At 40.2% G+C, this 15,766-nt stretch overlaps 5 protein-coding genes across 7 annotated transcripts; 3 read left to right on the forward strand and 2 right to left on the reverse strand.

Annotated features, from left to right (window-relative positions):
* Window positions 1-158: 158 nt before the first annotated feature.
* Window positions 159-2,548, reverse strand: LOC130691801 (UDP-glucose 6-dehydrogenase-like). Its single transcript, XM_057514791.2, has 8 exons — window positions 2,320-2,548; window positions 1,830-2,195; window positions 1,420-1,761; window positions 1,224-1,361; window positions 854-1,162; window positions 658-792; window positions 448-591; window positions 159-379 (listed from the first exon to the last, which is right to left on the reverse strand). Exons 2-8 carry the CDS (start codon window positions 2,166-2,168, stop codon window positions 347-349), a joined length of 1,440 nt encoding a protein of 479 aa, XP_057370774.1. The 5' UTR covers window positions 2,169-2,195; window positions 2,320-2,548; the 3' UTR covers window positions 159-346.
* A 30-nt stretch (window positions 2,549-2,578) lies between these two features.
* On the forward strand, window positions 2,579-4,116 carry LOC130691806 (post-GPI attachment to proteins factor 2-like). 2 transcript variants are annotated; one of them, XM_057514798.2, is made up of 6 exons: window positions 2,579-2,701; window positions 2,784-2,893; window positions 2,972-3,114; window positions 3,185-3,431; window positions 3,501-3,713; window positions 3,804-4,116. In XM_057514798.2, exons 2-6 carry the CDS (start codon window positions 2,860-2,862, stop codon window positions 3,941-3,943), a joined length of 777 nt encoding a protein of 258 aa, XP_057370781.1. In that variant the 5' UTR covers window positions 2,579-2,701; window positions 2,784-2,859; the 3' UTR covers window positions 3,944-4,116. The 2 variants fall into 2 exon arrangements, with proteins under 2 accessions (XP_057370781.1, XP_059352927.1); XM_059496944.1 differs by having other exon boundaries at window positions 2,615-2,893.
* On the forward strand, window positions 4,096-8,413 carry LOC130691790 (polyamine-transporting ATPase 13A3-like). Of its 2 annotated transcripts, none has more exons than XM_057514773.2 (15): window positions 4,096-4,225; window positions 4,283-4,338; window positions 4,422-4,780; window positions 4,838-5,042; window positions 5,119-5,311; window positions 5,374-5,495; window positions 5,552-5,722; window positions 5,793-6,002; window positions 6,062-6,114; window positions 6,178-6,259; window positions 6,312-6,549; window positions 6,607-6,819; window positions 6,877-7,017; window positions 7,075-7,275; window positions 7,344-8,413. In XM_057514773.2, exons 1-15 carry the CDS (start codon window positions 4,153-4,155, stop codon window positions 8,321-8,323), a joined length of 3,297 nt encoding a protein of 1,098 aa, XP_057370756.1. In that variant the 5' UTR covers window positions 4,096-4,152; the 3' UTR covers window positions 8,324-8,413. The 2 variants fall into 2 exon arrangements, with proteins under 2 accessions (XP_057370756.1, XP_057370757.1); XM_057514774.2 differs by having other exon boundaries at window positions 6,616-6,819.
* Window positions 8,414-8,560: 147 nt separating this feature from the next.
* LOC130691800 (glutamate receptor ionotropic, delta-2-like) lies at window positions 8,561-10,863 on the reverse strand. The gene is made up of 10 exons (XM_057514790.2): window positions 10,710-10,863; window positions 10,468-10,644; window positions 10,251-10,409; window positions 10,031-10,176; window positions 9,930-9,964; window positions 9,647-9,867; window positions 9,478-9,586; window positions 9,237-9,417; window positions 9,079-9,164; window positions 8,561-9,014 (listed from the first exon to the last, which is right to left on the reverse strand). Exons 1-10 carry the CDS (start codon window positions 10,767-10,769, stop codon window positions 8,689-8,691), a joined length of 1,500 nt encoding a protein of 499 aa, XP_057370773.1. The 5' UTR covers window positions 10,770-10,863; the 3' UTR covers window positions 8,561-8,688.
* A 439-nt stretch (window positions 10,864-11,302) lies between these two features.
* LOC130691815 (alpha-amylase-like) lies at window positions 11,303-14,604 on the forward strand. The gene is made up of 16 exons (XM_057514806.2): window positions 11,303-11,486; window positions 11,554-11,579; window positions 11,649-11,656; window positions 11,726-11,877; window positions 11,944-12,101; window positions 12,161-12,339; window positions 12,398-12,536; window positions 12,605-12,766; window positions 12,823-12,967; window positions 13,081-13,165; window positions 13,235-13,373; window positions 13,437-13,619; window positions 13,687-13,880; window positions 13,960-14,144; window positions 14,218-14,312; window positions 14,384-14,604. The coding sequence occupies exons 1-16, from the start codon at window positions 11,347-11,349 to the stop codon at window positions 14,533-14,535; spliced, it is 2,142 nt and encodes a 713-aa protein (XP_057370789.1). The 5' UTR covers window positions 11,303-11,346; the 3' UTR covers window positions 14,536-14,604.
* The last annotated feature ends 1,162 nt before the right edge of the window (window positions 14,605-15,766 follow it).

Consider the following 15,766-nt stretch of genomic DNA (forward strand, 5'->3'; position numbering starts at 1 on the left):
AACATTACAAGTTGTCTCACCACTATGCAAAGCTATTCTTATCTGCACCTAGAAAATCTGCACACTTTACAAACAGTAGGGGTTAGTTTGCTGCACATACCAACAAAGTCCTTTTTCTGTCTGGTACAAAAGGTGTATTGGCAGAAAAACAAGTTGCATCGTTTCTCATAAAATATATGTGAGAAACTAATCTCTTAAGCGACAGAGAAGAAAGTAGCCTCTGGTGATTTCCAATAAGTAGTAGAAAATCACAATAATTGTAGAAGATACCATAATATCGAAAAACACTGGGTTGTTAAAGAGTTAAGATTGCACCAAATTTCGGAATAATACTTTCGCTTTCTTCTTAAATGCCATTCGTTCCGGTCCAGTTGTGGTCCTACAAATAAGGAGAGATCTTTTTTGTTTCTATGTATGCAAGAAAGTAAATCAATAACTTTTCCTAACCTGGGAGCTCTGCCCATGGCGTTTCCCAATGGTCTCGACATGGAAACCGATTTTGGTTAACGCAGCATGATCAAGAGTTTTACGCCCGTCGAAAACAAAAGCTGGTTTCAGCATCGAGTCGTACATTCGTTGATAATCGTAAGTCTGTTGAATTTTAAAAGAAAATTTTAAGTAATCCATCATTTTTCTTCAACTTCTTCCAACATTTACAATAAATTGGTCCCATTCCGTGCAGACTACAAGCGCGTGGGTGCCCTTGGCAGCTTCATAGGGGTCCGTGTGAATACTGATACTACTTTCTTCATCCAATTGATCTAGATCCAGTAGTATTTGAGCCTTTTCGACCTAAATAACAACACGCACTATTTTAATAGAAAAGCGATTGCTTATGGCAGTATTCACTAACTTTAGGATCGAAGATATGAAGAAAAGCCCCTTCTTCAAGAAGATGCTTTGCGACATGAATGGCGGGTGACTCGCGAGTGTCACCAGTGTTCTTTTTGAAGGCAAATCCTAAAATCGCTATATGCTTATCGGTGATAGTGTTGAACATGGATTGTACGATGCGCTCTCCAAAGCGCGATTTTTGATACTCATTCATATCGATAACTTGTTGCCAATAAGCAGCTACGCTCGTTAAGTTGAGTGATTCGCTAATGTAAACCAAATTGAGAATGTCCTTCTGGAAGCAGCTACCACCCCATCCGACTGACGCCTGAACAAAAATAGAGCAACACGTAGAAAAATTTCCCTATCAAAGTTATGCAACCAAACACCTGGAGGAATTTGGGACCGAGACGAGAATCAAGTCCGATGGCCTTGGCCACTTCACTAACGTCGGCACCTGTTGCTTCGCATACGGCAGATATGGCATTAATACTAGAAATTCGTTGAGCTAAGAAAGCGTTGGCAGCCTAAACAGGATATCATTTTAATCACCATAGGAATGAAACAAACAATATTTCCCAATACTAGTTTAGATAGTTCCGATGACCAAGTATTCATGTGGATGATTTTTTCCGCCGGAACCCAATGCTGGTACACCCACGAAAGTGCAGCAATAGCTTTTCTTCCTTCTTCACTCTCCTCGCCACCAATTAGAACTCGGTCGGGCTTTGTAAGATCATTGACGGCAGTACCCTCAGCCAAAAATTCCGGATTGGAAAGCACTTGATAGCTAACGCCGGGTCTCGTGTTGGCTTTCAAAATGTTTACGATGGAAGCTGCAGATCTTACCGGAACGGTACTCTTTTCGACGACGATCTTGCTCCCCTCGCACACATCGGCAATCAGTCTGGCGCATGATTCAACAAACTGCGAAGAAAAAAATAGTTCATTAGTCTGGGCGATATTCGATTAAAAACTAATGTTGGACTGGGTACTTTCAAATCAGCAGCACGGCCCTTGCCCAAGCCAAAAGTTTTAGTTGGAGTGTTGACAGATATGAAAATCAAATCAGCCTCCTTCAATGCAGGGACCATATCAGTAGAAAAGAATAAATTCTTTCCTCTACATTGTTTCACAATTTCTTCTAGGCCTGGCTCATAGATTGGAAGCTTGTCTGAGTTCCACTGGTTAATACGCAGTTCACTCCTGTCAACCACAGTTACTTGAATATCAGGGCACTTGAGAGCCAGAACACTGCATGTGGGACCCCCCACATATCCGGCCCCAATACAGCAGATTTTATGAATTGGAATTTCAGCAATGTTTGTGGCCATTTTCTTTGTTAGTTGTTCTCGTATCACCTAGTAAAATTATATTAGGTACATTTTACCATTATTCATGCTAGAAATGATAGGCCCCAATAATATATTTTCAAAAAACATTAAGAACACAACCAATAAGACTGTATTTCTATAATCCACATACCTTTAAAAAATCAACTGCAATGGAAGTTGTCAGAATTCTAACTGGAGATCAACAAATACGAGAAAATGTAACGCAGAAAGTAGGCGAGTCCTATCGTATACGTGGAGCACAGTCGTGAAGTCTGACGTTCATGTCTCTGTGACATGTGCTTGAGCTGCCCATTGTTTAAAAAGGCCGATGACCGGAAAGGCTTTTCGGGGGAGGCTACAGGCTAGCAGGTGTAAATAAAAATCAAGTAATCGAGTACTGCTGCCCAATTCCAGCAGCCCCTCGATTTTGCCTAACAGCAGACAACAAGAAATCTAGCAGACGATTTTCCCTTCGATTTTTCGTTATTTCGTGCAGTCCACTGATATACCTCAATATTTTAGTGTGAAAGAGAGTAAAATTTATTTTTTTATGTTCCTTTGAACTCTTATCATGTCGTAAATTATATCCGTACGATACTGATGTGGATTTCGTAGGGTGTATCTACTGAGTTAAACTGTCACCATCCTAGCCTTTACAGACAAACATGCTGCAAGTTTCAAAATATGTTGTATGACCTTATACCCAGAAGAAATAAAATCAACAAGTAAGTTTTATGTCTAAAGAAGCTGCAGTGTAGGCATGGTCACTCTTCTCTTTTAATTGACATTTTTCATGCTTCTAGTTATCATGGCAAAATTTGGTGGTCAGATGCTTTTTCGGACAGTGGCGGTGCTGACAGTTATGCTACCATTTGTTGGTTTTATTGTATGTGTAGCATGGTCTTTAATTTTTGACTTTAAAAGTGCAACTGCAACCCATTGTGGAGTAAGTGATTTTTACATAACTGCACCTAAAGACAGTGTTTATTCTCCTTTATCATCTATGTTGTGAATAGGTGCACAACTACCTCCCATCAGTATCCGCTGCAATTGGGGACTATATCCCTCAAAGATATATCTGGAGACTTGTTATTGCATTACATACAATTCCCAGGATACAGATTGCCTTTGTTTACTATGTGTATTTCCTTTCTATACTTGCCAAATGGCATGAGAACACTGTGTTCTTTAACTGCATATTAAATCTAGTTGAAATTTTGTCTCTCTTTGGTCTCACCTTTATCTCCTCTACTGACAATTACAGTAAGTAACACTAAAGCTTATGATAGTTTGCACACTTTTAATGGAATTTTTCTTTGTGTTTATTTGCAGCCATCCACAAACTTTTTTTTATCACTTTCCTCCTCACGTCGACACTTTACATGGCACTATCAATATATCTTCTAAGACGTCGGATAACATCCCCTAGTGCATTGGAATTAAAATCTGGTCGATATAAACTGCGTTTATTTGTAACCAGTCTTCTTGCTGTTGTCGGAGCCGTCGGTTTCTTTGCTCGTCACAATAACTACTGTGAACCAATGAGTAAGAAATTTTTTAAGCGAAAAGATTCGTGCCTGTCCATAACATTTCATAGTATATTCCCATGTAATTTTTCTCAATTCTTCCATTCAGTGTACACCTGGTTCGCTGTATGCGAGTACCTCGTCATTCTTTGCAATATGGCATTCCACATGACGGCTTATTGGGATTTTCCAAATCGGGAATGGAGCCTACGGCAATCATCGTTCATTCGCCAACAGTACCGAATCTGACATCCTGCAACAGTGCAATTTTTTCCCGCCTTCCGAGTACCCCCTTCCTTCCACCTCTCTTTAGCACAACTTGCAAAGCGATTGACCACCCACATGCTGTGTGAAACACTTAATTGAGTAAAGCCAATACATCTGGCCTCTCGTCGACGCACCTGGAGGCCATCTTAATAGTCCCCATTCGATCGGCTCAGTTTAACTCAAGCAGCACCATGGGTAGGGTGTGGAAATTTTTTAATAAGTTAAAGTGTTCGGCTGCATGCAACACGTGTTGTTGCACATACGGTAAGTGGATTTTGCACATTCTAAGTATTATGTCATAATTTAACTTTGTATTGGCAGATACTTTGAAAGATGAACAGTCTCAGGTCGTCAAATTGCCTAATGGAGATACGATCGTAACTTCAGTCCTTCATCGTTTCTTTTATCATGGTACTCACATTCTAATATTTTTTTATTGTTTTTTATTTAAAAATTTCAGAACATCTATGGCTATGAAAGAAGTTATAAGAGGACCTTTGCAATAGCGATCCTGTCTATCTTTACCTTATTTATCGGACTAATAATTGCAAGTGTTCGTCCTGGTGGATTGACGCCATGGTTTTATCGGCGTTCGGCTTTATCCAGTGCAACAATGGTCATGCTGACGCCGAAATCTTTTGTAAATGTTCAGCGTGATAGTGACGGTCGCCGATGGTTTATTTGGCGACACTACCGTTTTATTTGGTGTGCTCAGTCTGGCAAATTTAAGCGCATGCGCTGCGTAGATGAGATAGGACTAAGATTTTCCGACATCCATGGCTTAGGGAATGGCCTTGATCCCACTAACCACCGTTTAAGGTACAAAAATTTTATTTGTATGATTCACGTTGACCTTATTTTTAAATACGCTAACAGAAAAGAAAGTTATGGCAGCAATACTACCGAGGTTGCCTATCCCAGTTGGATTTCCTTGTTGATCTCGACATGGATGAAACCTTTTCGTCTATTCTATTTGGTGGCCATCGCTACTTGGATAGTCCAAAAATACTACATCTATGCTGGTCTTATTGGATTCGCTGCCCTAGTTGAGGCGGGGTCGAGCGTTTTTCTTCAGTTTCAGGTAACAGTTTCTTCTTGGTAATGTAAACCTTTCGTACATAATTTCCTTTGATTAAAAAAAAAATTTCTTTCTCCAGCATCGACTTCGTTTACATCGTCTGTCGCTTCTCAATTGCGAAGTAACGGTTCTCGGCCCTGGTCGTGAAAGACGTCTGATAATGTCGGATGATCTAGTACCAGGGTCAGTAATTCAATTGACATCAAAAGATAATATCACAATGCCGTGTGATGCTGTAATTTTGTTTGGCAGTTGCATCGCTCGAGACTCAGGTATCTTAAGTAATCTACTAGTTTGTAAATCATCGTATCTTTGATGTATCGAAATACCCCAGCTGCAGCCAATCCAAAGCACAAGTACCAGTTGCCTAAATCTAGAATGGAACTGTACGATCGGCAGAAGCACCGCCAACATACTCTATTCCGCGGATCTTCCATTGTTTTGCGAACTGATAAGGTAATTTTCATAACGTGACTGTCAAGATTCACAACATAACTAATTTCGTAAAAAAGGTCATTGCCTTAGTTATCCGAACCGGGTGGAGTACGGAGAACGGCGGTGCCTTTGCAGACAAAATGGCTGGTATTAGCTGTCCATCGATTTTTGATCGTCATCGTGACCACTTGTTTTTACTTCTCGGCTTAACTGGATTATGTGCTGCCGCATATGGAATTTATGTCAGAGTATGATAATCTCCCGTTGCAAATTCATGTCTTACTTTTAAGCCTAATGAGTTTTTATTTCGATTTTTAGCATTCCTCACTTGATATTCCGAATCTTATCCTTACGGGAATGAGTTTAATCGTCATTTGCCTCCCGCCGTTATTTTCTCCTGCGCTATTGCTTACCAGTCTTTATCCGATTGTCCGTCTTCATCTGCATGGATTCTGTTTGAATTCTTTTGATGAACCTAGTTCCGTTTTAAATCGCGTAGGTGCCACGGACACCGTCTGTTTGCTCAAGGTAGTATATATTCTATCTATAAGTTGATACGATAAACTGTAACATAATTTTGATTCTAGAATGCACTTATGCGAGATGCAGATATGAAATTGCTCAAAGTTTCATCCACCAGGTGCATAGAGGCATATACATGTAAAACGCAGACGCAAAATTCTAAAAGAATTCTGTTTAACAGGTACGATGAGTGGACACGTGATCCGCAGCTCACCTTATGCATGGCCTCCTGCCTCAACCATTTCACGCCGAATGACTTTAAGGTATTAGTTTTACTTTGTTTCTTTTGCATACATCCACTAAAATGTGATCTAGGTGTTTTCGACTGCGGCATGGAAAATTATTACCGACCAGAACAGCCACAGAGTGCAATCAGTTTGCAATGAATATGAAAGCTTTCGTATAACCAAAATCTATGCCGATGAGACTCATTCTTCGTTACCATTCGTGCTAGTCAGAGCTGACCCAATCGAATCGGTAAACGCGGCTTCATGGTATTTCATCCGAGGCCCATATTTAAGTGTTGTGGAGTTCGCCGAGGAGTATTCGTTTGGTAACTGAACCAATTAAGCTATTAAAGGTTTGCAATCATCAATTAATTTTTTTTTAGATCACAAAGAAGAACAGTTTGAGCTGGTGGCATTTGCTGGACGCCCACTGACTGAAACGGAGAAGTTGTCGACTCTTGAACCGGATTTAAATCTTCTGTTACGGAAATTTCAGCTGTTAGGCGTAGCCTCAGTGGATTGTAACATATCAAAAGATGCTAGTGCAGCTGTTTCACTTCTTCGCTCAGCCAACATTAGAACCTTGATGATATCAAGTGAGTATTTTGAAGAAGAACGAATTAGTGATATACTTACTGAATAACCAAGCACAGATAGAGACGTCAGAGAAGCCGTTCATCTGGCCCGCACCGCTGGGATTATCCTCAACAAAGAACCTGTGGCCCAGATAGAAATTCCGTCAATGGAAGGATTACATCCTCCATCGCTGACAGTCATCGATCTTCCAGAAACTGGTATGTAACCGAGTTTTTGTTTATGATTTTATTGCCTTTAAATATTATCCTTGCCAGGTTTAGGAATTGATCTTGGAGAAAACAGTATTCAGCGAAAGGCTCACGTCGTTCTGACTGGTGACATGTTGGATGCATTGCTAGAGTCATTTCCAGAAATGGTGGACCAGATTGTTGGCCGTGTAGCTGTGTTTGCCTCTGCAGACGCACTCCAAACGAATCGCTTCTTGGAGAAGCTGAATGGACTGAATCACAAAATACGTAAGTCACAATATTCGTTACTTCGCATGCCGTTAGAAGACCGGATGTTCTATTCGCTCTTTGCTTAGTTGTATGCAAGGACGCTGAAGACTGCTACCTCACGGTGCCGGTAAATTGCCTGACTCTGGCTCCACAAGATGAACATCACATTTTGCATCGGGATGTGTGCAATAGTGAATCAATCAGCAGTATTGGGGAGTTACTAGGACAGAGCCGAGCCTCTTTAGTGGGATCTCTTGGGATCAGCAAGCTTATGGTGTGCTACATGGCTGCCCGGCTTACTTCCACTCTATTACTGTATGATAATCCGTCTCCGGCTATCCAAACCCTCTTCGTCGATCTCGTTTTAGTTATGGCTCCTACGATGTTATTTGGTTTCACGCAACCGAATAATCATTCTCTCTCGAAAAAAAGGCCATCCCAATCGATCTTCTGTTTGAAAGAAATATTGTCCGTCCTTTTTCAGCTGGCACTCGTCGTAGCCACACAATATTTTGCGCTAATCATGGCTCAGCACCAGCCATGGTTTGAAAGAACTTTGCTGAAAACGAATTGGACAGATGATTCCTTTACTTTATCAGACGAAAACTATGCAGTTTACTCCTTGTCCCTCTTTCAGTATTTAAACCTATTTGTGGTATTTTCGTCAGGAGCCCCTCATCTCCGTAGAATTTGGAGTAATCTAGGTCTTACTTTGTACCTTCTAGCCCTGGCAATCTTTTGCTCTGTTGTAGTTCTAGAACCACCGGAACAACTCAAAATTTTTATGGCGTTGAAAACTCCACCTATCTTTGACTTCCGTCTGGCACTGTTCTCGCTAGCCGTCATTTACATATTCACTTCCTTAGGAATTCAATGTCTGATTGATTATTGCTTTGTTCCAGTTTGCTTCTCACGTGCATCGCCTCGTAGTTTATCGGATCTGGGAGGTTTAGATAGTGTTAATGTCAACGTTTTATATCGACCTTCCACTTTAACGACCCAAACACATCAGCTTGCCAGTGAGAAAGTTCCCCAACCCACCACCTTAAACTTACCCATTTTTTAAGTGTAGCATGCCAAGATCGATCTTCCTGTTCTTGTGTGATATTTTATCGACTCATATGTTTTAAATAATAAATTATTACAGACAACCGAAGCAGGTGCTTTCTCAGGAGTTAAGCTTAGCTACAGTCGAACAACGAAGCTACTTAAAGCTGACATTTCACATGCGTATGTGGCGTAGTAAATATGGGAACCTTATCGAACTTCTAAGTATATGGTAGCTAGTGTAGGTTTACCGTATGTCGTTCCCAAAGTCACTTCTTCGCTTCTATTGTTTGATGAAAGAAGAAATGGGTACAATACCATTCCCTAATTCCACGGTATCGAGCGCCATTTCAAATGCAAATTGTGCATACGAGGTAACGTAAATCATTTGGTATAAAATAATTCTCGTAGAATATATCCTATATCTTTGTCAGTTAAAATCATGCGATCAATCTCTTCTGTTAGTTTCTCAATCTCTAATTCCAATTGATAGATATTTGCGCTTGAGTTGTTCTGCACGGCTACCACAGGTTTGCATACCGTAGAAGCCGGAGAGACAAGAAATGGATTTGTTTTCTTCTTACGCCAAGATTTGCAGTATTGGGAAGACGTCTCCCAAATAAACGTGATGGTCGCAACAGCCAATCCGGTGATGGTAACACAGAATAGGCCGAGAAAGTCACCAAGTTGCATCGCTCGTGACGTATAACCTGTAATAGAGCGGTAATTAACGTATTTGTTTTGTTTTTTTAATGAATTAATAAAGCTTTTTACCGCCTCCTATTGAACAAGGGTTTTTGCCAGTAAATCTCGGATGTCGTGAAAATTCTAGAATTCCCACCTGGTCAATCAGCCTTAATCTATAAACTCAGGTTTGCAATAAATTTTTTTTAATAATTTTTTTTTTACAGCATATTTCAAATGTTAGTTACGCTCGGTTGAAAACTGGAGTGAGAGACGAATTCTTAGCAAAGGCAAATCCGTATTCGACAGTTAAGTAGCTTTTATCAGTTATCAGAAAATAGCATTGTGTCACATTTTTAGCTTGATTGAGACGATAATTTGTTAGCATTACTTCTAGAAGCAAATCAAATGGACCAAACCATATGTATCCTGTAAAGAAACCATAATGTCGCTATCAGCTTTTAAATAATAAATAGTAATAATTCCAACCTCTTTTTATTAGATTGAGAGCTGCTTCAATGGAAGCTACGAGACTTCCTCTACCCGATTCCAGATGTTCGCTGAGCACTTCTAAACTTGCGGCACTCGTCTGATTTGTCTGGAAAGTACCAATTCTTCAAAGGATGGTAATAGATTGAACAAATGTAGTGGATCAAACTTGGTTAAGTCCTTTTGTATGATGTAGATTTATAGGTATTGGTTTGTTGCTCAACGTTAGCCATTTCACATCCTTGTATGCTGGCCACGATAGCTCACGAGGATGCTGCAGCGACCGCTCTCGATAAGGCCGAGCCAAAGAAGCAGTCAAATTTGCTGTGTAGAACGTCGTTAAAAGAAGACCAACTATCCACCATGTAGCCATCAGAACGCGTTGTGAGTCTAAGAACAATATTTTCAGTCAAGAATAGCGTAAATAATATGAGAAAGTATATCAATTTTACGAATTGAAATGCGAAGTTTGTGGTCTTGCCGAAACCTTGAGAATAACCAGTTTGATTAGCAAAAGCAACCTTAGTAGATGAACTAATATTATTAATGTTACAATGAAACCACTACAAAGAGAACAAAATCGCTAGGTTTTCCGCGGAAATAGTTGACTGCTTGAGGGTGGAATTTCAAGTGAAGTCTGTAGAAAACGAGCATGACAGGGATCATGCCAGCGATTGACAAAGCCACCAAGAGCCATACCTACCAGTAAGTTAAAATAATTATGGCATTTTTCTGGTTCTGTTTTTTTAACATCTAGAAGCGTTTTATTCTACCTCCATTTCAAAAGGAGATAGCAGCGCAGTGAGTGAATTTACTCTGGAAGGCTGTTTTTGTAGTGTTACCCATTCATCTTGGCCTAGCGGAATTGACATATCAATCACATCTCGTAATTGAGGTAAGGATGGGACGCGAGCAGCGATGACATCGATCTCCTTACAAGGTAAAAGTTACGTCATAGCTTAACGTTCTTTTCAATGAGGTAATAATTACATTTCGTTCCAGCAACCCAATTAAGCCGTTCCAGCTTCCGTTTTCATGTCGAAAACCAATACCACTAGCTTTTGGCAGTGCAATCAGTTGATAGGTGAAATTCAACTGGGACTGAAGTAAGTCGATAATTCTCAGCACTTGTTCATTGTGATCGGTTGCTCCTCGATAAGGGTCAAGCTGTATTCAAATTTACTTAATATCCTCTGCGTTAGGTAACGTTTAGATATGAAATGTTAACCTACCGCAGAAGGTGCACTGATTCCCACTTTCAAAGTGCGCCCTTCTAGACTATCCCGTGTCATATCGATACAAACAAACAACACCGCAGTTCAAAAGTCTACTATGTTGTTTGCGACATCCAACAACCAGCAAATGCGCGTCAGTGGGGCTCTGTCGGTAAGTCTATGTCGTCTTATCCTCCTTTCTTTATTTTGGCATGCGCATAACCGTTGCCATTTTTTCTCGAATAATCAACAGGACGCAAATTTAGTTAATGCTCTAAAAGGGGCAATGCCGTAATAGGTATTTTACTTTGGGCATCAAGTAACATGAAAACACAAAACTAATAGGTCTTTAATTTTATATGACCAAAATCTTGTACTCCACACCGAGAAACATAAGTCGCAGTATTAACGCCGTTAATTTTAGGTAACGCTTATGTAATGAAGTACTTGACTACTAGAGACTGATAGGGCGTGAGAATTCCACCAGGTTTTGCGCCTGATTAAAACATACTGCGTGAGAAATGCAATCAAGTCCAGCAGATGTTTCATTATGTACGCAACCCAATGACACGAACATCGCGCACCGTTTGCAATAAAAAGGGCAATGTAAAATCCAGCGATCAGTGTTAGTTGGATAGACCCTCGCTCAAGCAAAATGTGGAAGCTCGTCTTCTTTTTGGCTTTTAGCTTGGCCAATCCGGCTCTGGGCCAATACAACCCTAATTGCGGTGGCAAGCAAGTGATTGTCCACTTGTTTGAGTGGAAATGGACGGATATCGCTGCTGAATGTGAAAGGTTAGTAATAACAGTGGCATAGACATGGAGAGAAAAAACCTTTAATCATCTGACGTTTTACGTCCAGGTTTCTCGGACCAGCAGGTTATTGTGGTAAGTAAAATAATACCGTTTTTTCAAAGCTGTATCGTTCAGTAACTAACATAACTATTTATTTTGTAGGATTCCAGGTATTTTCGTCAATCGGAAGAATGGCAGAAGGGAGGTACCGGTAATATTTTATTAATTTATTTAAATAGGTTTCGCCGCCTATGGAACACGTAATCTTGCCCAACGATAATTACCCCTGGTGGCAACGTTATCAGCCTGTCAGTTACATACTTCATTCACGCTCTGGAACACCGGAACAATTTGCTGACATGGTTCGTCGATGCAATGCTGTCGGAGTCAGGTTAATATTGCGTTTATATTATGAACTTGCTTTGAAAAAACATTGTAGATGAAATGCCATATTTAGGACTTACGTTGATGCTGTTATCAATCATATGACTGGGCTTGGTCGCGTCGGTGTCTCCTATGCTGGATCTTCCTACAACGGCGATGCTCGCGATTTCCCAGGAGTTCCTTACACGGCAGAACATTTCACGCCTAAAAACCTATGTCCTTCTTCTGACGGTATAGCCATATTTGATTCACCTATATTTTCGTAGTTTCCTACTCTATGTATCTCTCAGGGAACGTTAATAACTACGCTGTTGAGGAGAATGTGCGTAACTGCTATTTGGTGGGTTTGACTGATCTTTACGGAGCCCTTGATTATGTAAGGAATGCGGTTGCTGGATACCTTAACAATTTAGTGGATCTTGGTGTTGCGGGCATCCGAATTGACGCTGCAAAACACATGTGGCCAGCTGTATGTGATATTACTTGGCTATTATTCTGTGCGCTTGTCTGACTTTCATTCTTAAAAGGATATTGCCAACATGCTTTCACGCGTTAAAGATTTGCCAACCACGCATGGATTTCCCGCTGGATCAAGGCTCTTCGTTTACAACGAAGTTATTGATCGAAATGATGGGGCTGTTACAGTAGACGAATACTACGATACTGGTATGAAATGATTGTATATTTTGCATTGATGTCGTCTCCGTTGCTAAACTGTTTACTATGCGCACTAGGAATGGTGACGGAGTTCCGTTATTGTATGAAACTCGCATGGGGTATTGCGGATTACGGGCAGCTTGGCGGATTGGTTGACTATGGATGGGGTATGGCTCGAGATGACCGCGCTTTCGTCTTTGTTGATAATCATGACAACCAACGTGGCCATGGTGGAGCAGGTAATCGTCTGTTTTAACGTATTATCGTTGTGCAGAATTTTCATATCCTATTTCAGGTGATGTAATCACGCACAAGACACCACGTGAATACAAGCAGGCTGTTGCGTACATGTTGGCACATCCTTACGGATTTGCGCAGGTTATGAGCAGCTACTACTTCACTAACACCGACGAAGGACCACCGCATAATGCTGATTGGAGGTATTTGAGAGATTTTTAAGACAAAACAAGCTCTAATCACAATGAAGCCATTAACTCCGTGTTGAAATTAATAGAGAAATGTTAATGACATGTTCTTGATTTGATCATTGTAGTACGGCAGATGTTGTTATTAACGCTGATGGAAGTTGTGGAGGAGGATGGGTTTGTGAACATCGCTGGAACGTCATAGCAAAAATGGTGCTTAGTCAATTAAATCTCTTGTCGTTTACAACGAATGTTTATTTTGCTAAATACTTAATGTCTAAGGTTCGCTTCCGCAACGCTGTTGCTGGCACGGCCATGGAAAACTATTGGAACAATGGTGGAGCGGTAGCATTTTCTCGTGGCAATAAAGGCTTCTTTGCCATGGCTAAAGGAGGTTCCATGGATCAAACTCTTTCAACAGGTAATTTAGTCGCCTAGTCTGATACTTTGTTCCAATTAGGATTCTATAGTAAATTTTGGCCAGGCCTACCTGCTGGAACTTATTGTAACATCATCGACAGCTGCGCAACCAACATTAATGTCGGTTCGGACGGCAAAGCAAGGATCCAGATAAACAATTATGAGGAACCTATTGTTGCCATTTGTGTTGGATGCACCGCCGATAGTGGCCCTACAAGTGCACCGTGCACGGGGTCGAACTGTGGAGGTATATATCTTTGCCAGGCTTATAGCTTATGAACACATGAAACATTTGAAATCTTTTGTGCATGTAGTTACCACTGCGTCTCCACCAGTTGATGGCACATGTACGCCGGCGCCGCCAAGTGGAACAAGCCGAACCGTAATATTTGTTCAGAAGGCCACAAGTGTCGGGCAGGATCTCTTTATTAGAGGAGGAATCGATCATGCCAAACGCCCCGGTTGTGTAGAAAATGCTGCAACATCAGCCTGTGCAATTTCGATAACGGTAATTGGCTAAAGCATAAATGAAACAACAAATTCATTTAGCATTTGAGTAACGGATGCGTTTTCAACACCTTGTGAAGACTAATTCGTTAGGGACATCGACTCACTACGACAAGTATAACGCTTGGAGAGCAGGAGACACAAAATTGGATTGGTATGGTGCTCAGTCAGCCCAGGGTTCGTATAACGGTCAAGCATCCTCTGGTTCTCCTTTGGCCTGGACATCAAATACCGCATCCAGTCCTGGATTCCAATCCTTGAATAAGTACATTGCCATATCATTGCCATTTTTGTCATATATGTTTGTATTCATTTCTTTTTGTTTGTAATTGTTTTAGATGGGGTGATCACTATTGGATGCTGGATGTAAATATGGATTGCTCCCAAACAGAACAAGGATGGTTTGAGCTCAAGGCTTTCCTGACTAATTCTGGTATACACCATGACTTTACAGAGTTGTGTTGTTTTCAAAGCGCGTTCGATGACGACATTATCTGTGTTTAGGTTCTGGCTGGGAAAATGACATTTCACAGGGTGCTTGCACGGGTACAGCTGGTGGAACGGCCCCGTACACAACTAAAAATCATATGGGACGTTGCGGCTACATCAACGTTTTTACGTTCAGTGGCAACAATTGTCAGATCAATGCCTTTTAGCCCAAGGAAAATAGTTACAGTATTCCGCGAGTTTAAGTAGAACAAATAAAATACAAAAAAAAGTTCAAAGTAAGCTCCGCCAAGAACATATTATTTTTTTTACCCTTCCAGTTTGGTGAAGAATCATCACGTTTATGTAGCTATAGAATAAAAAATCCAAACCGCTTAGTTTAAAAGCAAATATATATATAGTTATCTAGATTTAATGATATTATTTTTTAATAGGAAAAAATTTTAAGCCCGACAAAATAAGCACGACTTTCGGTTTTTTTCGCTTAATTCAAAAAGTAGAAGCCCAATATAAAAATATACCACATTTTCGTGATCAGCGATCAATTTTGTACCGGAAAAATGTATTTTTAATGAAATCTGGGATTTGAAGAAAATTGAAAAAGTGGGAAGGCTATAGCCTTCTCACTTTTCCAATTTTGGCAAAATTTTAGATTTCGCTTTAAATACATGGTTTCGATGAAGAATTGAACGGGCACCACGAAAATGAGGGTTGTTTTCTCGTGCGACTCATAGCTTTTAAGTAAAACGTCAAAAACGGTGAAGTTGGGTTTCAAAAAATAAGCCCGGCTTAATCAAAATGATGATTATTTCAAAAACGGCTTACTTGACAAGGAAACAAGTGCATTTTTCCGAATCAGCGTTAAAATTGGATTATACTGTGGAATTTTCATCGCATTCCGAGAGATTTCGATTTTTTCCGATTTTGACAAAAGTGGGAAGGCTATAGCCTTCTCACTTTTTCAATTTTGGCAAAATTTTAGATTTCGCTTTAAATACATGGTTTCGATGAAGAATTGAACGGGCACCACGAAAATGAGGGTTGTTTTCTCGTGCGACTCATAGCTTTTAAGTAAAACGTCAAAAACGGTGAAATTGGGTTCAAAAAATAAGCCCGACTTTATCTTTCGGGCTTAAAAATCTTTCCTTTTAAAAAATAATACCATTAAATTTCGATAACACTAGATGATTCAAAATTAACCAAGGAACACGCAAATGGAATTTTTTTTACGTAGAGTTTATAGTTTTGGAGTAATCTAAAATAGAACATTAGTGTGTATGCGAATCGAAACCATTACTAGCGCGCCAGTACGCTACAGCGCTAGCGTGACACATAAAACTTCTTTGATTATTCAAAAACCATAAGCTCTACCTAAAAACAAATTTCATTTTTGTGTTCCTTGTTAAATTTGAATCACAATCATATATAGTTATCTAGATT

This window comes from Daphnia carinata, chromosome 1 (genome assembly GCF_022539665.2).
Source record: "Daphnia carinata strain CSIRO-1 chromosome 1, CSIRO_AGI_Dcar_HiC_V3, whole genome shotgun sequence".
In the NCBI taxonomy this organism is placed as follows: Eukaryota; Metazoa; Arthropoda; class Branchiopoda; order Diplostraca; family Daphniidae; genus Daphnia; species Daphnia carinata.